The sequence below is a fragment of the Mirounga leonina genome, unplaced genomic scaffold (genome assembly GCF_011800145.1).
Source record: "Mirounga leonina isolate KUSES-001 unplaced genomic scaffold, KU_Mleo_1.0 Mir_104, whole genome shotgun sequence".
Classification (NCBI taxonomy): Eukaryota; Metazoa; Chordata; class Mammalia; order Carnivora; family Phocidae; genus Mirounga; species Mirounga leonina.
The window spans coordinates 13,390,294-13,415,146 of NW_023270231.1; the positions used below are offsets into that span (position 1 = coordinate 13,390,294).

At 46.0% G+C, this 24,853-nt stretch overlaps 1 protein-coding gene across 2 annotated transcripts in view; it reads right to left on the reverse strand.

The window, feature by feature from the left end:
• Nucleotides 1–24,853, reverse strand: part of SLIT3 (slit guidance ligand 3) — a 597,503-nt gene that overhangs the window by 170,502 nt on the left and 402,148 nt on the right. For both annotated transcript variants that reach the window (XM_035013944.1, XM_035013938.1), the window contains exon 5: nt 21,821–21,892. In XM_035013944.1, coding sequence (XP_034869835.1) covers nt 21,821–21,892 — 72 coding nt within the window. The remainder of the gene's footprint in view (nt 1–21,820; nt 21,893–24,853) is intronic.

A 24,853-nucleotide genomic window follows, 5' to 3' on the forward strand; every position in this document is an offset into this window, starting at 1 on the left:
TATTTCTAATGCAGTATGTTGAGAATGCAAATGAGTTTCCTCCTGCCTGGAACGGTTAGGATGGGGACCCTGGAGGTCTGAACAGGTTAGGAAAAAAAATACAAGAATGAATGAAATGTGGTATTAACTTCTGCCAAAATGCTCCACGGAAACCCACTGAGCTCAGCAGCCCGCAACAGTGACTAATGGGTAGAGATTGATGTAGCGTTTCTTAGGTAAGATAAGACCAGCTCTCTCAAGCTTTTGGATGTTTATGGGGTTAGAAATAAGAAGTCAGGCTGCTGTGGTTCCTTCCACCCCATCTCCTTGAAATGTCTCCTTTTCCTGGTCAGAAACGGCATCTTTCTCCATCCCATTAGTCACAGAGATGACTTTTGAAAAGCATTCAATAATTTTTACAGTGACCCCAGAAAGCTAAGGCTAGAGTCCCCCATCAAGCTGGGGATAGACAAAATGAGAGTGTAGATGTGGGAACACAGGCTCTGGAGGCAGAAGAGGAGAAGGCCATCCCAGTGACACCCTCGAGTTGAGTGTTTCACCAAGAAGTCTCTAGGAGGTACCATGCCAGGCAGAGAAAGCCTTGTAGGACTTTGCCAAATTTGCTCCTAAAGTACATGAGAAATGGGACCCCTCTCCCCACCAGAAATGATCTTTGGACTCACACTGCTCTTCCTGGCAAGTTTACCCTATTTTTACATCGCAGCTAAAGGCTAGTTTTGTCACAACCCTTGGTTTGGGAAAAGTTAGGCCCTTTGAAGCTGGACCTGAAAGGAAAAACGCTCATTTCCAGGTCAAAGGGCTGTTTTCTCAACCATCCCAACTCCACCTAGATAGGGTCCTGGCTTTTGTCCACAAAATGCCCAGAAGCAGCCTCCCTTACTTATGGGGCGTCCAGCACCCTTCGTGGTTCCCTCAGCCATTGCTGGCCTTCTGCAGCTTGTACCTGATGGGTCAAATACATACGTTTTTGTCTTCATATACTTCCTCGAGCTCTCAAATTCTGTTTTTTGCCCTTAAAAAATTCCTTTTCAAATTCACCACCCGAGGTTCTAATGTTCCATCCTAGGGTCCTCACTCACTCTTTGGGCACTCACACTCTGGGACTAACCTTATATTTACAACACATTTACATCCCAATACACTCCGGTCCCCTTGCCCCTCACCAGCCTGGGTGCAGGGGGTTTGCACGTGAAATGTGGAAGGGGGTGACCATTGCCTCAGGTCTTCTCTGAACAGAGGGTGGGGTGAACAGTCCTGCCCCAGCGAGCGATGCCATCTCACAGGACTTCAAAATGGAAAGGTTAGAACCCATCCGATCAGAGGAAAGGGTTGGATAGTCAGAGCTAACATTTCCTTTGTCTGTGATGGATAGCCACTTTGGAACTATTTCCCATCCTGACTTTTCCTTTGGTCAGCACTGCGGTGGAAGCGAGGGGTGGAGGGATGGGGTCTGTTTCGGTCACGATGTTCTATACGAACCCCTCCAAGGAGAGCGCAGCACCAGAATGGTGTCTGTACAAAAGGTTTGCATTAACTGTAATGAAGCAAATGACAAAATCAATAAAGCGGGAATCGCGTGGCTGTCATAAAGATGATGTAAATCCAGGGTTCACGATGGTTATGAAGCTATTTAGAATTGTAATTAAAACCAGCACCATTTTTTTCAAGATAAAAGCCCCTTTGACAACCATAAATGCAAGCTACAGGAAATTTTCAACAAATATATTCAAAATTAATGTATGGCACAAAGATGGCATAAATTAACTGAGGATAATCCATAAGCCCAGCTTCAGAATCTAAGAGCACTGAGTAAAGAAATTTCGATTTTGCGTTTGGTTTTCAAGCAGTGTGGTTTTCAATTTTAATCAAGTTAAAGCTTGACAGAGCACTTAGAGACTCTGAATGAATGGCATATTTCTGACAACTACTTTTCAATGAGACTGAAAATGCTGTCTCTGTATTTGCCCAACTCGAGATCTGACGGCATTTGCTATTTTATGCATCCCACATATTTCAGAAAAGAATCTGTGTGTGTGTAGAAGATGACCTTTTTGTTTTATTCGGGAGTGGGAACAGGAGGACGTAGGGGAGGAAGGGGGTGGGATAGCCAAGTCTTTCAGTCCTAATGAGCTCTCTGCCATGGACTTATTTTCTGAGCCCTGATTGCAAACCGTAACACTGCGATTTCTTGGGAAATATCCACCTGCCTACTGTTCCATTCACCTAACTTCAGAGCATCACTGTTTGTTTCTAGGTCATTAACAGTATCACTTACTATGGTCCTCTGCCCTGTTGAAGGAGATTCCAGCCCTCTGGGTGATGATAACTGTAGAGTCGTAGAATTTCAGTGTTGGAGTCAATCTTAGCGACCATCCAGTCCAAGTCCATCATTTTTAACAGAAGAGGAAAGAGGGGATCAGAGAGGGGAATAATTACTTAAAATCCTAAGAAAACACTTGGCAGGATAGTCTGGGCTTGATCAAAAGCTCCTTAGGTCACACTACTTGGGAAGGGAAGAGTGACGTACGATACACCAATAAAAAAAATAAGACAGTGAATTATGATTAAATTGTATTGTCAAGTCTGAATGCCGCTAGAATCCAGGGATGCTTGATCCTTTCAATCCAAGGCCCTTTCAATCCAGGGCTTGGAGTGTGGTGAGGAGGTGGGGGGCTAAAAAGGAATTGAGTCCAGGGATTTAGGGGTATATCCATCATATTTTTCATTTTCTGTATTTTATGATTGCTTGACATCTTGGTGGGGGGAGGGGGTCTTGCTGACTGAGGAGAGACCGCCTCTCCCAGGGCTAGTAAATTTCCGGAGATAGTAAACAACTTGTCAGGAAGCCTGTCTTTCCTATCCAAACCACCTGATCCTATGTCCATACCTGCAACCACACCTTTCTCTCTCTCACCCAACCAGGCCAATATCCCCCCCTCTAAATCACCCAGGGCCAGGCAGCAGAGCACTAGGGACAGCCCCCATACCCCAAGGCCCACTGGAATGATTCAAACTAGCCAATCCCCAGCTGTTTACCCTGCCCTGCCTTGCCTTTCCTAGGCAAACCTCAATAAAGTCTGTCGTCTACGGTCTATGCTTTCCCTTTGCTTCTGCCTCCTGACTCTGGTGCTTCCTTATGTGGCCCTCCCCACATGGCATGGTGTGCCTCTCGTTTCTAGGATGCCTCTGGGTAACAATGAACTATTTTTCCAATGGCATGGACCTCCCTGTGTAATCACTCAGTCATCTTCATAAACCAATACCCAGGCACAGGTCAAAGGGACCCAGGTTTTGGTCACAATTCCTGCCCACTGTCTGAATGATTCTGGACAAGTTAAATCGCCACCTCTTTAAAAAAGGAGAGGTGTGCACTGTATTTTCAAGTCCTTTCTGAATGGGTTAAGTCTAGGACTCTAAGTAGAACAACCTGAATTGCAGGTCCTCAAGTCAACTGGCGGAGGCTGGCTGCAGGGGAGGAATCGCGTGCTAGCCAAACCACTTATTGTAAAAGCACGGCTCATACTTGTCTCAGTAGTAAAATGGGCAAAGAAAGGAATTCATTTTAGGAAATCTAATTGCATTAAGGAGCTGATTCCAGAAAAGGCATTTGGATTAATAGTCTCCTGAGAAGGCGCGTCTTCTGTGATGAACAATCTGGCAGAGAAAATTTGCACATTCACAACTCAATTACACTGGTTGACGGCAGGTTCCCCAAACTGCACATGGGCCATCTTGATTGCTAGGAAGGTGCAAATGCTATGAAGCAATTTCACAACAGACCCAAAAGGAAGTTGCGTGCCAGTCCTCACTTTAAAGCTGCCTGAGACATGTGAAGAGGACCCAGAAAGGCTTGACCTAAGCCACTCAACCTCCAAGACATGCAATAAGGAAGCCCCTCAAAATTCAAAGCAGAAATCCCTAGCTTGGGGCCCTTTGGGATTTTTGTGCCTTGGGCAGAGAAGAGCCCCTTTTAAACATTAGCAGCTGGTCATAAGCAGTGAGAGTATCATTTAATGGTCTAGTAGAGGCTGGCCTTCTTTTTGGAGAACACAATGAAACCCTTTCTAAGGCAGTGTTCAAGTTTAGAATCTTGGCTTCGTGGACCGTATATTTTCCCTGTAGCTGGAAAACATACCTAAGGCTGATTTGGGACCAAAGGAATCCCTTGGGCTATTTAAAATAAGGCATGGGCAGTAAAAGGCAGATAAAAGGGAATAGGGGCAGGGATAATCTGCTTAAGGAAATGTTTCAACCCCAGTGAAATGTCTTAAAGTCTGAGCCGCAGAAGACTCTGGAAACTGGTGAATAGTTAATTGAGGTTTTACCTGGCGATGTCCTCTTACTCTATGGTTCTGGGTTGAATCTCCATCACTCCAGCCATCTCCTCTTCCCCATTCATTTCTCTCTTGTCTGTAACTCCTAAAGATCACCTAAGTTGGGTTTTATCTTTTTCATCGTGTGGTTTAGATAACAGCGTAGACTGGGAGGGACGAAGGAGGAAAATGCTGTGCAGGAGACCCCCATGCCATGAGACCAGAAGTGTTCACAAACCCAAATTAAATGCAGTCTGTTCACTACACCACACAGTTTGATTTGCCTGACAGCTGAATAATGACTCAATATTTGTATCTTCCCAATGAATTGATGCACTGGTTTCTTTCTGTGACCACACAGAGCCAGGAGCACACTTTGAACTTGGGTGTGGAGTCTTTTTTTGGAAAGAATCAAGCAAACATTTGCGGGTTTGTGAGCTGAATATGCTTAAGTAGACAAAAGCGATATTCAGCCAGTGATCTAATTGACATTTTACTTGGGCAAGAGAACTGGGGCCAGCCCAATGGCAGGCAGATTCATTTTCCAAAGGTCATGGGGTTGGCTGCTGGTGATTCGTTGTTGAAAGATATCTCAGGGCTGGTCAAGGCCACAATCAGAGATGCCTATGGAATACAAATAATTCCCCTCATTCAAAACTGGCAGGCAGAACTGTGGGTCAATGTGGTTGTACTTATGCAAATAGTAATGATCATAGTTTCCAGTTACGGCAGGTCAACTGTGACAGAGACAGGTGGGCATGGGGCATGGCTGGCTCAGAGTCTTGTGAGTTCTTGCTCCGAAAAGCACTCTCTGTTATCTATGTTATACCAGGGAATCAAATGAAACAGGAGAGCTCCCGTTCTTTGGGTTGAGATCAGATGGATTTAACCCACAATTTTTTTAATATGTAAATATATGCACATTATGAAGAAAAGTTCAAGGAGCATCAAAAAGTCTAGAGTGAAATGCAATACCCCTCCTGCCCTAGTCCTCCAGTTTTGCAACTTAGCTTCCCCAGCAGTAACTATTAGAGTTTCCCATAAATATGTCCACAAATACCTCACATATATAAAAGCATATGAGAACAAATACAAGCATACTATTTTAAAGGCACAAATGGTAAAAAACCAAAAAAAACTCCACCCAAACTGTACCAACCTTCCTGCACCTCGTTTTCTCATTCATCAGCTCTGGATGCTGTTCTTTATCATAGACAATGATCAGTCTCATTGTTCGTTAACTACTCTCTAGAAGTCCAGTGAATGACATGCCATGACTCCTACAATGAGTGGCCTACCAATGGGATTTTAGGCGGCTTCCAAGACATCTTTGCTACAAATGAGCTTACCTATACACGCCTTTTGGGAACTTGTATAAATTTATCTAGAAAACAGATACATCAAAGATAAATGGCTGGATTGAGGAGTATGCGTATTTTCACGTTTAATAGCGGTTGCCAGATTCCTTGTTAAGGGGGTTATACTGGTGACATTCCCTCTGTCAGTGTAAAATACTCCTCCACATCCTTGCCAGTTCAGTGCCCCATGGATTCTTAGCAAGCACTCAAGAAAAGAAGCTCTCTAATCACATCCAAATCTCACGGGGAGTAGCTGGATGCACTACCCTGGTATCAAGACAGCCATAGCCAAAATATAGTAAGGTCTTCTTTCCCAACTTATGTCAGCTTTCTGAAACAGTGGGATATGGGATATATCCTAGTCTGGTATTTGTTCTGATTGCTGTTAAGTAATGTATGTTCACTGAAGAAATATCGGGAAAGACACAAAATAAAACATAAAATAAAATAAGCTCATTCTGAAGTATTTACCCAAGAGAAATGAAAACGTAAGTGAAACTTCATAGCAGCTTTATTCATAATAACCACAACCTGGAAACAACCCAAATGCCCATCAACAGGAGAGTGGATAAACATAGTGTAGTCGATCCACACCGCGGAGTACTATTCAGCAACCAAAAAGAACAGATTACCATTGACGATACAACATAAGATGAATTTCAAAATATTAAACTAAGTGAGAGAAGCTAGTTACACAAGACAACACACTGTGTGAGTCTGTTTATATGAACTAGTTCCTCAGGCAAAATGGTAGACCCTGAAAGCCAGTTGGCGGCTGCCGGGGGTCAAGACATGCGTAAAGGGGAGTGGGGACTGACTGTATACAGATACAAAGCACATTTTGGGTGGTGGTTACAGGACAATATCCTTGTCAAAATGCATGGAACTGTATAGTTAAAATGGATGCATTTTATTGTAGGTTAATTATACTTCAATAAAGCTGATTTAAAAATTACAATCACCTGAATTCCTACCCTTTATAGTTAACCACTGTTAGGATTTTGGTTTTATATCCTCCAGACTTTATTTCCCGTGCAAACATACACAACCATATTCACACTTTTAAATGTACCTTTCATTGTATTTTTAAAAAATAAACGAGAACATATGGTTTGGTAATCTGATTTTTAAAGACATCTTAATGACATATCGGCTAGATTCTTTAATAGCTTAATCCCTTATCTCAAACTGTTTTCTTGTTCCTAACAGAAACAGTAGTGGGCTTCACCTGCCTGCCCACCCCACCATAGGTAAAAAAATTCACCCTCGTGGAGTAACTGAGTTTGAAGAAGCATGATGAGTTTTGACATCTCTTTTTTTAGATGCCTTTTTCCTTCTCCCTATAAGATGTGTGGATTACACTGGCCTCGGGCAGATGGCAAGCAACCCTCTCGCCGCCCAGCTAGGGTCACGGTTCACCGGTGTAGCAGAATTGGCATAAACTTAAAGCGGGACCAGGCTCATTCCCCAGCTTGTAAGACACTCACAGGGAGAAGCCAGAAACCTCCAAAGAAAACCAGAGGTCCTCCCCTCTACACTGTTTGGGGGAGACAAAGGCCTCAAAGTAACAGAAAGGGAGGCTCTATTCTCTGGCTTTGCTCCAGATGAGGCCCTCCCACGTTCTCCCATCCACTGTCGGGACATGGGACCTCCTCCACTGACAGCATTCCAAGCGGTTGTTGGACAAATCAAGAGCCACAAAGGCCAGAGCATTAGACATAAAGGAGTCAGTGGGAGCCACGACCACGGCCTCTCATCCCCAAAGGCACAGACAGAGGGAAAGCCCAACACAGACGATGGACTCTTGCCTCACAAGCCAAGGCCCCGTCCCCCTACCCCTCATCCTCCAGGCCCCCTCGCTCTCATTTCAAGTCTGGATTGATTTCCCACTATTGTTTTAAGAACAGTTAACAGTTTGGGTCAGATTGATGTAGGTTCGAATTTCAGCTCTGCTGTGTGATCTCTGCAAACTACCAACCTTGCTGAGTCTAAACTTCATCTTGAAAAGAGGGACAATGCCACCTACCTCATGGCGTTGTTATAACAACTCAGTGAGATGAGAACTCACGTTTGAAGCTCTTGCTATGGATCAGTTCTAACTACTTTACAAATATTCTCTGATTTAGGTACTATCTTTAGTCTCCATGAAAAAAAAAACAACACAACAACAACAAGCTCAGCGAAGCTAGCAACTTGCTCAAGATCAGTGGGGAGGGTTGGGACTCGGACCCAGATTTCTCTCACTTCAATGCCAAGTCCTTATCCAGCAGGCAAGTCATTCTCAAACTTCATAAAATCAAGCCTGAGTGGGCTAAAATGCAGATTCCGGGCCCCGGCCAGAAATCAAGATTCATTTAGTCATTAACAGGGCGCAGTAATCTGCATTCTTACTAAGGTCCAGATCTGGAAGCAGGGCATCATCAAGCCACATTTTGGAAACATTACACATGGCTATAATGAAGAAATGCGCTCATTACTCCACAATTATTACTTTAAAAACCCAGTGGAGAGAAATTATAGGGGGGGCCAGGGAGAGGACGGAAGGGGACTACAGGACTCCACTAGCCAGAGTGTCTACTACTTCCTGTTACTCCCTCAATAGCATCAGGCCCCATCCAATCGTCATTTGTCCACTCATGGTATGTGAGCTTACAATCCCCTATTGAAGGAGTTGTCTTCAAGATGCTGGAACAGAGAGAATGCCCAAGACAACCAAACCGAGTCCCCAAACCCTCCCTCTCCTCCAACCCTTCATGCCAATAGGCCGACTGTGGGGTTCTCTCTCCTTGCGTCAGTGAAGGTGAAGGAGGAAGAATGTGGGGCGATGGGGTGCAGAAAATTAATACTGAGCATCTACTTTGTGCCCAGCTCTATCTTCAGGTCTTTCCACGTGTCATCTCATTTAACTTTAACATGAAAACTTATGGCTTGGTTAAAGGCTAATAATCGTCTTCATTTTTTTGAAAAGGTAATGAAGGCTTGGGGAAGAGAAGCAGTGTGCCTAAGTAAAGTGACCATTGCAGACTGGGGACCGCTCTAGGGAAGAAGTGCGTTGGCAACTCTTCCTTTGAGATGACTCTCCACAACAATGGGGTTCTTGAGAAGCCTGTAGGACCAGGGAAGCCGGCCTGATCGGGACAGGAGCGCATACGGTTTCTAAGAGGGAAGCTGCAACTCAGCCTCAGGCTACTGTTTGCTATGCAGGCTTGGGCGTCCAATGTTAACACATCTGAGTTTTCCAGCGAAGCTGGATATCCAGATTTCTCAAGCAAGATTTACTGATCTTTGAAACCCCACAACAAAGAAGAAATAAAACCTGTCTGGAGGTGGGATTTTGTCCATCGGTGTTGATTTTCATTAAATGCTTTTCTAAGTACAGGCAGCATTGCATAGAGGTTACAGGTGCTAGATTTAAACTCTCTGGGTTCAAGTCCCAGCTCTGCCACTTATTAGCATATGACCCTGGGATTCATCACCTACTCCTCCGTGTCTCAGTTTTATCATCTGTAAACTGGCAATAACAATCATAAGGTCGTCATGGGGATTAAGTGAGAGGATAGGTAGAAATCAGTAAGATTAGTTAAGGGCTCTATAAGAACTTATTACTTACTAAGAAGAATGAGTGTCTGTTTGGAAGCTACTACTCCTTTCTTGAAGTGGCCTCTGTTTATTCTGTGAGGGGAGTGGGGGAGGAGATAGGAGCACTTCAGGTGAAATTATGGGCTTTAGAGGGACACATACCCCATCCTTGAGCCCAAGAAATGGTGTTGCTTCTAAGAGCAGGAAAAGAAGTGAAACTTCCCAAATGAAATGCTAATTAGCTATAAAATCTCAGAACTGCTGCTGGGCCATGTGCTGTGTAAACCCAATCTTATCTCCTGGGTACTTATTTGTCCAGCTAGGTAGTTTTCCTGGCAGACACAGTACCTGAGAACGGATCATTGGCATTTAGAAGTAATTTAGCTCGGGGCACTCGTGCCTGGAGCCTGGTTACAGAGAGAACTTTAAAGGAGAGTGTTAACAGTGGCAAACAACGGCTGTCTGTCGTTCTGAATGGACACACTGTGACACACTGTCCACTTCGAGAGCTGAGCACGTGGCTGGCACAGAAGTGCTCCGCCCGCAGTGCACACGGATTTGTTGTTTCAACAACAAGGCACTCCAAAACACGGCCTCCAAAAACACACCTGTGCCCGTCATGAGCACTGCTGGGGCTGACATCTCAGGCTCTGGAAACCACCGTCTCAGCCCCGGCATGGAGGACTTAGTTATTCATCTGGCAAATATTTCTTGAGTGCCGTGGCTGACCAAGTCTTCCCTCCCCGAAGTCCTTAAAGAACCCTCTCTTTCCCAAAGCAGCCATTTCCCTGAGATGCAAACCAGTCGATCTGGTGAGGCCACCAGGAAGGGAGACTGTGCAGGAAAGCTGGTTGAACTCAGACATGCTGCAGAAATCTGTACCCAGTCCCAAGGATGTCCCAAAGATTTCGGATGCCTTCAGCCCCATTCCAGAAAATGTCTCCCAGTCAACATCCAACTTTCTCTTTCTTTTTTCCTTCTCTCTGAAGGTAAGCCCAGCCCAGACCCTCAACCTGGGTAACCAGTATATAAGGTGTTATTCTGATCTTCTTCTCTGCTGGTCTCCTACCAGATCCTGGCTCTTTGATTCTGCTGCCGAGTTTTCTCTCAATGACACAAGCTAGCTCCTCCCTGATGGATGATGGTCTCAAAGAATCATCACCCTTTACAGCCTGAACCTACCTGAACGATTGTCCAGTCCAGTTTTTTTAAAATAGGACTCTAGGTTATTCAAAATCGCATGTTGAACATCAATGTCTAAAGGAGAGAGCTTGAAACTTTGTCATTATTAAAAGTAACTTTTTAGTTACTTGAAGCACTAGAGCTTCTCAGAATACACACTGAAATCCACTGACCACAACGTGTCAATTCCTTATTTGAACAGACGAGGAAGCCAACATCAAGAGGTTAGGTGGCAGCCGGAGGGCAGTATTGGTATTGGTTTCCTATTGCCGCCATAACAAATTATCATAGATTTAGAGGCTTAAAATATGAGTATATTTTCTCAGCATTCGGAGGTCAGAAGTTCTAGATCAGTTTCACTTGGACTCACATCAAAGTGCAAGCAGGGCTGTGTTCCTTCTGGAGGCTCTAGGGGAGAATTTGTTTCCCCGCCTTCTCCAGGTAAGTTCTGTCCTCATTTGCTGCATCACATGGTCTTTCTCCCTCTGCTTCCAGCCCTTGTCCTCTTTCTTATAAAGACCCTTCTTTTTTTTTTTTTTTTAAAGATTTTATTTATTTATTTGAGAGAGAGAGAGAATGAGAGACAGAGCATGAGAGGGAGGAGGGTCAGAGGGAGAAGCAGACTCCCCGCTGAGCAGGGAGCCCGATGCGGGACTCGATCCCGGGACTCCAGGATCATGACCTGAGCCGAAGGCAGTCGCTTAACCAACTGAGCCACCCAGGCGCCCTTATAAAGACCCTTCTGATTATATTTGGTGCACTTAAATAATTCAGGATAGTCTACCATCTCAGGATCCTTCATTTAATCACATCTGCAAAGTCCGTTTTGCCATCCATGTAGGGTACATAGTAATATATTCCGGGGCTTAGACTGTGGCCGTCCCTGGGGGGCCATTATTCAGCCCATCACAGGTCGGCAGCAGTTAATAGCAGAGCTGTGACGGAGCCCACAACTCCTGGGCTCTTTTGGTACTTTCTGTGTCTTGATGGGGACAGGAAGACGGATCAGGGTGGGGAAGGTACACCTCTTTTTCTCTGAGCTGTTTTGTACCTTGCCTATAACAAGCCATAAGCCAGAACACGACAGCCCCACTGGAAGAAAGAAGAGAAGGTGTGATGAAGTTAAGTAATTTTAAGAGTCTGAAGCGGAACACTGTAAATATAACCTTTTTCTTTGGGCATGTATTTTGTCTCGGAAGGGAAGATAGCCCATGAGTTGTGATAGTCTGATTCAAATAGATTCTCAGGGATGAGATAAAGGAGCAATAATTATTATTCATCTTCATAACAACATCATTACAAGGGTAATACATATGGGGAAACTGAGGCCAGGAACGTGACCTATTTTGCTGCAGATCACATAGGTGGTAAGAGCCAGGGTTCATGTGACTCCGTGCAGGCTGACCTGGGAACCTGAGATTGCAACCATTATATAAACACCCTCAGAGTTTATGCGGAGTCTGTACACAACACCAGGCCTGGGCAGGTGCTTTGAATTACAAGTCTTCTCTGAAGGAGCAGTGTCAGGAAGAAATTCTAATGCTCACACCTCAGGCTATGGCTGAGAAAGTCGGGACTGCTCCTGGCTTTCTTTCTGCTGTGCTCTATGGCACTTCAACTTGCAGGGTGTCACTCGCCCTCTCTCAAAGAAGCAAAAAGATGATGTGGGTTGTTCGAGTCTGAACAATGGAATATTAATTAATTAATTAATTACAATAAATAAGCTATTGTGAAGGGCTGTGAAACACGAAGGGATTTCCCTCTCCATTTAAAAGCTCACACTCCAGGGCTTAGGAGAATGGAGGGAGGAATGAATGGGGGAGCACGGGGAATTTTTAGGGCAGTGAAACTATTCTGCATGTTACCACAAAGGTGGATATGTGTCATTATGCATTTGCCACAACCAACAGAACGTACAACACCAGGAGCAAACCCTACTATAAACTATAGATCTTAGTTAAATGTGTTAGTATTGGCTTAGCAGTTGTAACAAATGCACCACAGTAGTGCAAGATTTAATGGGAGAAACTATGTGTGTGGGCAGAGGGTATATGGGACTATGTACCTTCTGCTTAATTCTTCTGTAAACCTAAAACTACTCTTGAAAAAATGAAGTCTATTAATTAAAAAAAGAACTCACACTTTAAGTCACTCCTGCTGGTCTCAGAAATTCTTTCCCACATGGTGACCATCACAGCTTATTCTTGCCTAGGGACTTGGCTGGCGCTGGGTGCCAGAAATGCTTTCCCAACATTCCCCACTGATCTGTACCTACTGCTTCCTACAAGACATCATTCATGCTCACCAAATCTCAGAGCTCTCCCTAGCTAGCCACTCAGAAAAGCACTGACACATCCTGGGATCCTGCCCCAGCCTTGCCACTGACCAGCTCTGTTGCTTTGGGAGAGTTCCTGCATTTCTTTGAGCTTCAACTTCCTCATCTATATCCAGAGGCTAAAAAACTTTTCCCTAATGATCTGGCAGGGCTATTGTGGTAATTAAACAAGATAATACCTATGGGGCGCCTGGGTGGCTCAGTTGGTTAAGCATCTGCCTTCGGCTCAGGTCATGGTCCCAGGGTCCTGGGATCGAGTTCCCCATTGGGCTCCCTGCTCAGCGGGGAGTCTCCTTCTCCCTCTGCCCCTCCCCCCATTCGTGTGTGCTCTCTCTCTCTCAAATAAATAAAATTAAAAAAAAAAGGTAATACCTATGAAGGCTTTGGGCAAACCATAAAGCATTATTATTCACACATGTAAGGCACATACTTTCCTGTTTAACTCCTCACTAGCATTTTCTCCATTTTATAGATTAGGGGACTGAGGCTCAGACAGATTAAGTAACTTGCCCTAAGCCACACAGGTCATAATCGCAAAGCTGGAATTAAAAAAAAAAATCAAGTCTGACTCCAAAACTCATACTTTACATTTACACTCTTCAAAACTATACTACGTTGTCTCCAATGAGACAAAGACTCAGAACATCAATAGTTACTAGAGTCTCAGAGTGTAATCCCCACTGTAATACTCATCTTTCCTTCTCTGAAGGAGGAGGAAATTTTAAAGATTTTATTTATTTGACAGAAAGAGAGAGAAAGAGAGAGAGAGCACAAGCAGGGGGAGAAGCAGACTCCCCACTGAGCAGGGAGCCCAATGTGGGACTTGATCCCAGGATCCTGGGATCATGACCCGAGCCGAAGGCAGATACTTAACCTACTGAGTCACCCAGGTGCCCCTCATTTCTTTTCAGAGCTAAAAATCTCCAGGCAAAAAGTTCAGCCCAGGGGTGAATTTCTCAAGACCACTAAGCCCAACTCTGAGGAGCCCAGAATCACTGTGCCTTCTTGCCAGGGTACAGGAAAGATGGGATTCTATTTTACATGCTTGTTTAAACCCCTCATTTTCTGTGGATTTAATACTCACAGGAGTCAAATATCTGTGATGAGTTAAAAAAGCATTTTGTCCACAAATAAAAATATCCCAAATAGTAAATTTCAGTGCTGGACTCAGAATAGTGGTCTCCATTATCCTGAAAAAACATGAGGGATTCTCTGGGTTGGTTCTTGTGGCTTTCCTTTAATTTGTCTTTGTTCCCAGACGTAATCATGCTCTTTCATTCAGGGTTTTAGTGATTCTCTAAGCGCTGGAGTCTTTTTGTTCTGAAAGTCATCCACTTATTAATTTTCGTTGTTTGAACACCTATCATATGTGCCAGGCATAGAACGACTCTTGCAAACAAGCAGAGAGTGAACAAGACAGACTCGACCTCTCCATCTACACAGCTTCAGGCCCTTGGAGGAGAAAGACAACTGAGCAGATGGCTATAACTTAGAGTGAGCATAAGAAATATCCAAAGCCCAATAGAGGACCCCTAACACAGACTATAAAACTCCGTGATCGGGCCAGGAAGGAATTCTATTTGTCACTTATACAGCTGCAATTCTAGGCACAACGTCTGGGATGGGGCACTTACCACCACCACCTCCTTGCCTTTGGATAACACAGTAACGTATCTTTTCCAGACTAATGGGGTCTAATTCACCGGTGTCTTCTACCATTTTTCTCATTTCAGTGGATTTACTTTAATAAATCAACTGCTGTTTATTGAGCACTTGCATTGTTGGCCATGGGGCAGATAAAGAAGATGCTCTAGGGATATATTTATCATATTATATATGTTCTGTGTGAATCTGTTTGCCTCCCTCTGCAGATGAAATTTCTCAAGAACAGGGACTATGTCTTACTCATCTCTTTCCAGGACTGGCTTGGGTTCTGGTAAGGGTAGGGGCTCAATCATGATGTATGGAAGGAAGAATGGAAAGACAGAGAGCAGAAAGAAGGGAGGAAGGGAGGAGGGAAAGGAAGGCAGGGAGGCGGGTTGACACGATCCCTTTTTCAGGATCGCTTACTTGGCTAGCACTTAGCAGACGGGGGTCCAGTCCGACTTCCTGCAGCATCATTTCTGAACCTGACACAGCCAGAGCCACAAATGCAGAGGGACGAAAGGCTGGAAACCCTGCCGCCCCTTGGGCAGGTGATCGAGTAGCATCTGCTTGCCTCCTGGGAGCAGATTTCCCGAACCCCCTTCCAAGAGGCAGCACGGCTTTCCTCATGAAAGGCAGGCACCACTCTTGGGTCCGAGCTGGCAGAGATGCCTGGTGTTGAAAGCTGCCTCTGCCTCTGGCCTGCGAGGCCCTGGTGACGGGCACTCGGTTCACCCACCCAATCCGCCCCCACAGGTGTCCGCAGTTTGCCACTGCCTCCTTAGGTCCATTGAGCCTGCCCCTTTGGGGCCCTGTCATCTCTCAACAACTGCACAAGTACCCACATTAGCCACCTGGACTTGAGTCTCCCCTCGGCCAGCCGTCCTCCCCACTGTCACTGGCACGGCCTTTCTTAAATGAACATCTGATGACACCACGCCCCTATTAAAGCCCTTCAGTGGATCTCATGGCGACATTCAAAGTCCTCCCTTCCCGCCGGCCCCAACTCCCTGCCTCACTAAGCTCGTCTGTCTTCAGTGCCTCTCTTGCTTGCTGTGTTCCAACCATCAACTCTTCTAAGCATCGACTCTTTCACATACCTCTGTGCCTTTGCATGGGTGGGTGATTTTTCACATGTTATTCCTTCTGCCTGGAAAGCCCTTCCCCCAGACGAACTCCAACTCATCCTTCAAGACCCAACTCATGTCACTTCTTGAGTGAAGCCAGAATCAGGCCTGTCTGGGGTCTTTCCTGCCCCTTGGTCCTTACCTCCAACCGAGTCTTGGTACACGGACTGTACCTGCTCATTTACTAGTCTGTCCCCTCATTAGACTGAGGTCTCTGAGTACAAGGATGGTATCTTGTTATTTCTATAATATTTTTTTCATATTCAACATTTTAATGATCATACATGATTTCTTATATGTAACAGGTCAACTGCAAATACTCAAGGAATGGATGAACAAACATTCATTTGATGCATTTTTAGTCGGCTGTACTCTCTGCCGCGAACCGTCTGGGCACTGGGGACTCCACAGTGAGAGGCAGGCAGGGGCCTGAGTACCCATGTCCATTCTGTGTGACAGACGGAGACAGGGGGACAAATAAATGAACAAGATAGTTTCAGAGGGCAATAAGTGCTCTGAAGAGATATAACTGGGTAGTGGGATAGAGAGGAGGGACAGTGGGGGCCGGGGGAGCTGCTTTGGATGGGTCAGGGAAGGCCACCCTGAGGAGGTGAGGTTGGAGCTGAGAACGGATCTGAAGGAGTTGACCACACCAAAGGGCGAGGGCTTAGCATCCCATGCAAAGGGAGTGGCGAGTGCAAAGTCCCACAGGCAGGAAGAAGCTTGGGGTGTTTCAGGGGATGAGATGGAGCATGGCAAGCACGATGTGGATGAGGGAGGGCCCAGCCATACAGAGTCATGCAGGGCATGACTAGGAGTGTGAACTCTGTTCCAGGCACAATGACAGAATGAATGGCTGCCGAGATTAGCAGACACGGATGCTCCCAACGAATGGGTGCTTCGTGTCCCTCCGCACACCTCCCTCACCCTCACATAAGATTACTGGCTGCTCACGGAGTGGGTGGAGACAGCCCTCATTAATCTCAGGAAGCGGGAGGGCAGACTCGGGCAGTGCTGCAACACAGAGTAACTAGAGAACACAAAGGCCGCCTGCCCAGCTTTGTTTTGAAACCGTCAATTCCAAATTCCGCTAGCTGGCAGAGACAGGGGTTATTGATTTTCCCTTCTGGAATGCATGTCCTACAGAGTCCTCGCAAATAGAAACGGAAAAACAGAGGAAAACACAAGTGCTGAGAAGGATAGGGCAAGGGGACTTTCTAAAAAAAAAAACAATCCATACTGGATTTTGTCTTTTTCTTCTTATGCTTTGTTGGATTGTGGCTTGTCATCTCTGTTTTTTCCCAATTCACTGCTTTTTCCCTATCTCTGTGCCTTCCTGATGCCCTCCCTCTCTCCTCCTCCCGAGCCTCTGGTCCGGTACCCGCTGCGCTGTTTGCATTCAGGAGGCAGCTGATGCTGCGGTGCTGAACGTTGCTTTCTCTACCTGTCAGCCTCTCCGCGTGTTCTTTCTCCGGATCAGTTTGTCCAGCTCACTGCTTCTCTAAATACAGCACCTCTCCCCCTTACAGACAGGCAGGCAGCAGAGTGGGACCGGCCCATAAAACCAGCTTTTTGAAATTGCATAGAGTGGTATCCCCAGCTAATTACATTTTCTCTCTTCTCCTGAGAACCAGGAAGCAATTAGGGACTTCCTTCCATTGCCTTGTTGTGGTGGGGGCCTCTAGCGCCCATTTCCACTGGATTAAACACCACCTGTGGCCCACCCTTGGCTTTGATAAAAGCTGCACATGTGCCTCTTTGCCTCTGTGAATCAGGCCTTCGCTTGCTACCGCCTTCTTAGTTACTTCTTCCTTCCTTCCTGTCGCTAGCATGGCTGAGTGGAGAGGCATCTGGGTACACAGAAGTGTCTACAGGTAGAGTCTAAAACGTGGTTGGGTGTGTTACTAAGGATAGGTATGTGGGGAGGCCTAGGCCCAACTGTGTCTGCTGACTTTTACCAAATTAAACACACTGATTGAAACTTAACTTTATCATCTGGAAAATGGGTGTATCACAGTCTCTTCCTTCTTGAAGGGGAATGTCAGGACAAGCAAAGAAAAATCCATGTCAAAACTACAAAATTAAAAAAAAGAAAATAGACAATCCTTGACCTTCTCCTCCTAATGAAATACATGGTATTGTGGAGAGGCCCAACTGTGGTCATTTCATAGCCTGATACTCCAATAATTTATCTTCTAGTCCTATTTTATCTAAGAAATAAAACAGTGTTATATTCTCTGAACTCACACAAGGCGGTAGAGAAGGCTGGGGTGAGGGGGAATGGGAGGTGGTCCTCGAACAAAATGATGAGAGGGATGTACATTCCTGAGATTTAAAATTTGTAACAAGGGAGACAATCTACCCGCAGGTAATTGAGGTCTGGTAGGAGGAGTGTTTCCTTAACAGGTTTTAAACAAACTTAATTTCTACAAAGCATCTTCTATTTTACATGTACTGATGCATATTTAAATGTATAACTTCAATTATCACCTCGACGCAGATGCTTCCCCTCCTTGAACTTGCCCTCAGTCAGCTCCTATATCTCCAGTTACCCACATGATAGTTTCTCTGAAGTCTGTAAGATTATTTCCTCTACCTTCTTCTTATTAAAACCATGGAAGCTGAGGCTCATAGACATAGCTGTGGCCCAGAGACCGAAGTCATTTACCCAGCAGGCACAAGAGGATGGGATGTCAGTCTCAGCAATTTCCAAACACACAGAAGATGCTCCATCCACGATGCCTGTGGAAGACTTGACATCACTTCACACCCAACTTATGATCATCAAGGCTGGCTCCTCTCCTCCTGACCTTTCAGTCTTTGTGGAGTGGAAGCTCCACGAAGGCAAAGCTCACAGATCTACAGATCTTACTTTCTATGGCTTCCCCCAGAGCTGGCATTTAGTAGGTTCAAAACCATTTTGATGGCTGCAGAGATGAAAGACTATGGAAATTTGCCATCATTCCTTGTATCATCTGAGCTTGGAAACTCATCATTTTCTAACCCCCCCCCCCCCCCCGCCTCCGGCCACTAATACCTCATTGATTGCCAATTTCTGTTGACTTGGCCCCTACTGGTATCTTTGGATCCTCCTTCACTTCTGATTGTTCTCTTTCCCAAGTGTGAGCCTTGACCCCTTACACTGGACTCAGCCTCATCTCCTGTCCCCTGCCTTTCCTTTTTCCTCCTCCTCCTGTCCTAGGCTCCTCTTCCACAATAAATGATTTCATCATGATTTTTCCCATGTTGTAAGCCATCTACATTCTCCGTACCTACCTCTAAAGTCTATACACCTTGCAGGCAAGGCTTGCCGCCACCTGGCCTCCACCTCTCTTCCTAACTTTATCACCTGTTGTTCTGCCTCATAATCCCCCACCCCCACCCCCACAGGCTCTGCCTGTGTCCCCTGAAACACACCTTATACAGGTTTGCATCTATATTTGCACACACTAGTTGCCTCATTTACTTTGGGAATTCCAATCATCATTCAGGCCCCAGGTAAAGTCTTTACAATTATAACAACAACAAAGGAATACAGCAGTAACAGTAGCTAGAACTTTCTAAATATCTTCCATGTACCAAGCATAGTACTAACTTATCCATACTCATTATTTTATCAACCTTCACAAAAAGCCTAGGAGGTTAAGTACAATTCTTATCCTCATCTTACAGTGGAGGAAATCTAGGCTCAGAAGTGTCCAGTAAGGTGCCTAAGGTCACAGACTCCGTGTGCACAATAGCTGAAAGTCAGACCTAGATCTATCAGGTGGCCAAAGCTGTGTTTCTAACTTTTAGGCTATGCTCCCTGAAGCCATTTTTCTTCTCTGAACTCTGATAGCCTTTTTTTTTTTTTTTTAAGATTTTATTTATTTATTCAACAGAGAGAGAGACAGCGAGAGAGGGAACACAAGCAGGGGGAGTGGGAGAGGGAGAAGCAGGCTTCCCGCCGAGCAGGGAGCCCGATGCGGGGCTCGATCCCAGGACCCTGGGATCATGACCTGAGCCGAAGGCAGATGCTTAACGACTGAGCCACCCAGGTGCCCCTTCATGTGGATTGTTAAATCACTAAACATTCTCCTGTACGCATGTGTTTCTTGTCCCTAGTTTTACCGGAAGCCAGCAGAGAATGCGAATACCTCGGCCTCATAGGTTCTGCCCAACAAATGCATGCTGAAAGAACTGATTCAAAGTGTGAAGTAATCAACCCCCCTTAAGTTCTGTTGGCTAATTCGTCCTTTCAGCAGAGGATTTACTTCCCTCTCCACTCGCCCCAGGACCACATGCTGACACTGGGTATGAAAAACAAAAGAGAAGATCCTCCCTGAGTTCAGGCCTTTGAGTCACACCTATTTGCAAGACCTGGAGAAGGAAGGCCTGACAGTTATTCCTGAGTGACTCAGGAGTCTGTGTTTGCAGAATCTTGAATCTTTGAGCTCCTGAGGCCTTTGTGAAGTTAGAGGTATTACAGGAAAACAACCCCCACCCCCCCAATTCAGCAACTACTGTGGACCACTGTGAGATTTAATCACTTTCTTGAGAACCAAAACTGCAGTTGGTAATTACACAGCCCTGCTTATACATCACGGAAGTGTTTTGTTGTTGTTGTTGTTAACTGGCCCATTTAAAATTAGAGCCATGAGATAGGACAGATAAACCACTTTATATACGTAAAATGTTAATCTGGGGATCAGCCGGATTAAGAAACTGGTTGACCTTGAGTTAGTCACTGCCCTTCTCTGGTCCTGTCCTCAATTTTCTCACTATTGACCGGTGGGGGTTTTAGAGGATCTCTAAGTCCCCCTCTTGCCTTGCCTTTCTGGGATGCTAATTAACACAGCCTCATAGTTTTGGCTTATATGCACAATCTTGAGTCACATTCTCCATGGCTTTGTCTGCTCCAGCCTGCCCTCTCCTGCTTCTGAGCAAACACACCCAGACGAAGCAGTGGGCAGCTTCCTGTGTGGGATCCCCTTGCAAAGTCCTCTCTGCCCTAGGCTTCCTTCACCTTGAGATGCCTCTACCCTCTTGTGTGCTTTGCATGTTAAACAGCAAAAGCTTCCTGCTAAGTTCTCAGCACTGGGGGAAGCAGACAGCCTGTAACTGGAAGCCATCATCAGCTTCTCAGGACAGTCCTTATAAAGAAAACCAACAGCTAAAGTAATTTTAAAGAAACCTCCTTCAAGACTTCTCAGGTTGAGTGTGAGCCTGTGGAGGCCAGTGGACAGAAACGCCTGCCCAGGCAAACCAGACTCTCTTCTGTGCCCTTCTCCCAACACACGCTCTGAACACATGGACACGGTGGCAGGGGAGAGAATTCAGAAGGCACAGTCCTTGTGAAAGTAAGGGCCCAGGAGTCACTGCTAAACAGCAAATAGTGGAGGCCAGGTTAACAACGACAAAGATTATTTAGCAAGTTAAGAAACATAGTGATGGACTAGTTCTGCATTGATCATATCAATGGGCACAGGAATCTGCATGGGATAAAATTACACAGAACCTCACGGGCAGGCACACACACACAAATGAGCATGTGTAATGATCCGAAATCTGAAGAATAACGTCCGTGGATTGCACCCATGGCAGTTTTGATACCATACTAGTTATGTAACATGTTACCACTGGGAGGAAACTGGGGTAAAAGGGCACATGGACGTAACTACTATTTTTGAAACTTCCTGTGAATGAATAATTACTTCAAAATAAAATTAAACATACCTCCCAAACCAAGCAGCTAGTGCAGTGGGTGGATGTGGCTACGTCCCCCTGCAATCCTGGAATAACCAGTGGCCAGGCCCTCTCACAAGATCCTATTAATAACAGTGACGCCTTCGCCATCATGATCATCACCCCCATCATCAAGGCTCCCATTTATTGAACACTTACTACGTATGAGGCATGCGTCCTCATCTCTGTCAACACCCCACCAGCCCATCATGCCCATTTTATAGAAAATAACGACCCTGGGAGTAGCTGAGTCAAGCCCCAGGCCACAGAGCTACTGTGGGGCCAGGCTGTGGCCCAGGTCTGGGACTCTAATGCTCACACTTGGGGCCGAAACACCAGACAGCAACAGGACTCCATGGAGCTGTCATGGCTTCCGACATGTGTTCCCTGCAGACCCCTCAGGCACATCCCTCACTCTGTCTCAAAGGCGCCTGCACCGAGGCAGCAAACAGCATGGGGTCACCACCTTCCTGTCCCATCTCTCACCCCTGTTCTGGCCAGAAAGCCACATCTGCAGAGAAGCCAAAAAAAACCAAAAACAAAAAACCCAACACTTACAAGTTCTTCACGTTGGCGATGCCACGGAACGCCTTCCTCGGGATCCCCAGGATCTGGTTTTCGCTCAGATCTCTAAACAGGAAGAGAAGAGGCACACGCATTAAGGACCAAGGCCCGGCTTTATCTGCATCTCATTATGACAACAAAACCCCTCGCAGGCTGCCTCTGCCGTCAGGAGTGTTGGAGGGACTCTTCAGTCTCAGGCCCCAGGCTGCTACAAGCCTTTACATTGTTCCTCCAGTGATGGCCTTTGCTGGAATGGTTACCAGGAGGGAGCAGCTCGCCTCCAGGGCGGGCTCTGTGGGTGGTCTCGCACCTCCAGGCCACGAGCCAAGACGCTGGGTTATTTGTTGTGCACATCGCACCCAATTCTCTGTTTTGCCATCTCCCAGAGAGACCCCTTGCCCCCTCCCCCCTTGCAGTCCCTCCCTCACTGCAGGGTCAACAGCACTCAGTCTCCCACTCTCAGGGATTCTCTGCCTTTGTCATCTGGGATTGGAAGGGATCCTAGCCATCCTGATTTTCTGATGGGGGGGGTGTCCATCTCCATTTATTCCAGAGCACCAGACACCCCCCGGGGGCCTCCTGGATCGAGCTTAGTGACAGGCATGATAACTTCAAATTGCATCTCTACAAACCCGCCCAAAATGGGGGTCCTACTGGCAGCTCATCTAGCATTAAGCAGTGCTAACGTGTTGTTTTGAGGAAGAAAGTTAAGGGACAAAGTGTCAGGTGCTGAAGGCAGCTCAAACCCAGGTCTTGTGCCAGGTCCTCTTTAACAATCCCCAAAGCCTCAGTTTCCTTTCCTAAGACCCATGTGTTTTTTTTTTTTTCTGTTTCCTTCCCCCCATCCCCCCACTCAAACCAAACACATGCACTTGTTTACATTCATACCTCAAGCTTGCTTGGAATCTCAGTGAGTAATCAATCACACCTGCGCGTGTCTACACACACACACACACACACACACATCAATCGTATGTATATACATCTATAGATACAGATATAGATCTCAATTATCGTGAAAATAACACAAAAACCATTAGATATTAAGGTAAAAAATTACCTACCCAGACCATAACCACTGTTACAAATTAGGAGCAATATGTATAAATTTCACCAACATGATCTCATAGTATATAGTGAGTCATAAACCCTTTTTTTCACTTATTATATTGAGAACATCTGTTCATGTCATTAACGTACATGTATGGCAACATTTTCAATCACTGTATATCATCCAATTGTATACAGGGCTATAGGATCCCGCACTGTGGGGTATTTGTCATTTAAGGAAACACTAGGATGAGGTTTCCTCCCTACACATTTAAATTGTTGAGCTCCCTCCTTGGTATAAAGTCCTATAAGGAGAACATGCTGGGTCACAGGGTAAACGTCCTTAATGGCCAAGTTGTCCCAGAGGCAGATTGTACTAATGGATACTCTCCCACACTGATTTTCCACAGGAACCTAATCAAAAGCTAAAGAGGACTCCAAATATATTTGGGAAGAGAGGTCAGACAATCATCCTCCATGAAAACTTAGGCTGTCTAAGTTAACCTTGTGTGAAGGAGCAGGAGGAAAAACAGAAAGCAGAAGAGAGGCGTTCCTTTCCTGTTCTCACCTGCGGAGACGAGTTAAGCCACACTCCGAGCAGCTGGTTGGAACTTTAGACCCTTGGGGATTGTCTGGGGCCATGGTTAAGCCCCAAGGCAAGGCTCGGAGTTGGGGTCGGGTGTAGATACGACGACCGGTGGCTTCTGGGGCTCAATAACACGGTGTTCCCCATCTCAAATCCAGTTTTCTCTGTCTGCAACTGGTATAAATAAATTTAGATGCACAAGGAGCCCCATAGCAGGCTCCCCCGGCTGGGCCTGATTCAATGAGCAGGGCTCCAGCCTGGAGTCGGGGCACTGAACAAAGCCCACAGTGACAGTAGAGGTCAGGCAGGGTCACCAAGGTCACTCCTCTGCTCTCCATCAGACTGCAGGAGAAGAGGGAGCAGGTCCTGTCATCTGACTAATGCAATTTCCACCAGGCATCTGGGCTGTACCCAAGGCTCCAGCCACCACAATGGGCCTAGTCTTTTCTGCCAAGCAAAGGCTGGTCTCCAGGACAGCAAGCCCCTACCCACTACCCTCCCAGGCTTGGCTGCTATCTTTGGCCACTCTGGGAAACAGGTCAGGCCATGCTTCTGGCCAACGGCTGGTGATCAGAATCAGGGGCAGGGGAGCAAACAGGAGAGAGGTTTGGACGAGTCAGCTATAACCATGCCTGGGAGCCAGGAGAAGGGGCACGTCCTCTAGTAGTGCGTTAACCCTTGGAGTTTAAGGTACCCCAAACATACTGAAGAAATAACCATCGCATGACAGTTCAGGCTTGTGATATGGTGGGATGAGAGGAGAGTAGCATTTTAGCAGAAAAATCCAGCCCAGCTGCTGGGAAACGTCCCACAGAAGCAATCACATGGGAAAAACCCTGCAATGGCACCGGGCAGCCACTTGGGTTTCCTGTCACTATTTCGTTGCTGGAAGTAGACCCAGTTTTGCTCCTAGTTGAAGGGACCCAGTTTAAAACACAGCTTTCTTTCCACCTCCCTGCCATGGCTTTGCTTCTGCCGCAACTGAGCAAAACAGTGGATTGTAGGGAATTTATCTGTTCCCCATGACAATCCGCTTGTAAATTTTATTAGTTTTATTTTCCATTGAGCCTCTGTTCTCCAGCTAACAATACCACTGCCATCCATCTGCAGGATTGTATATTGATTTCATAAATACCTCCAGTGGGCTGACAAACTGACAGCTTTAATGGTGTTACTGATGGGGCATGGAGGAGGGTTCAGGGCTGGGTGCTTCATTTTCGGTAACTATCCCTTCACAATTATCTCGAGGCCTTTGTGAAGGCTCCTAATAGCGTGTTTATCTCAGCGTGATGCCAGAGCATGGAGCTAGTGCTAAGCACTACCCTTGAGAGAGACAAGAGCCACCATTTTCAGCTGACATTTAAATAAAAATAACAAAATCTATCCGTAGT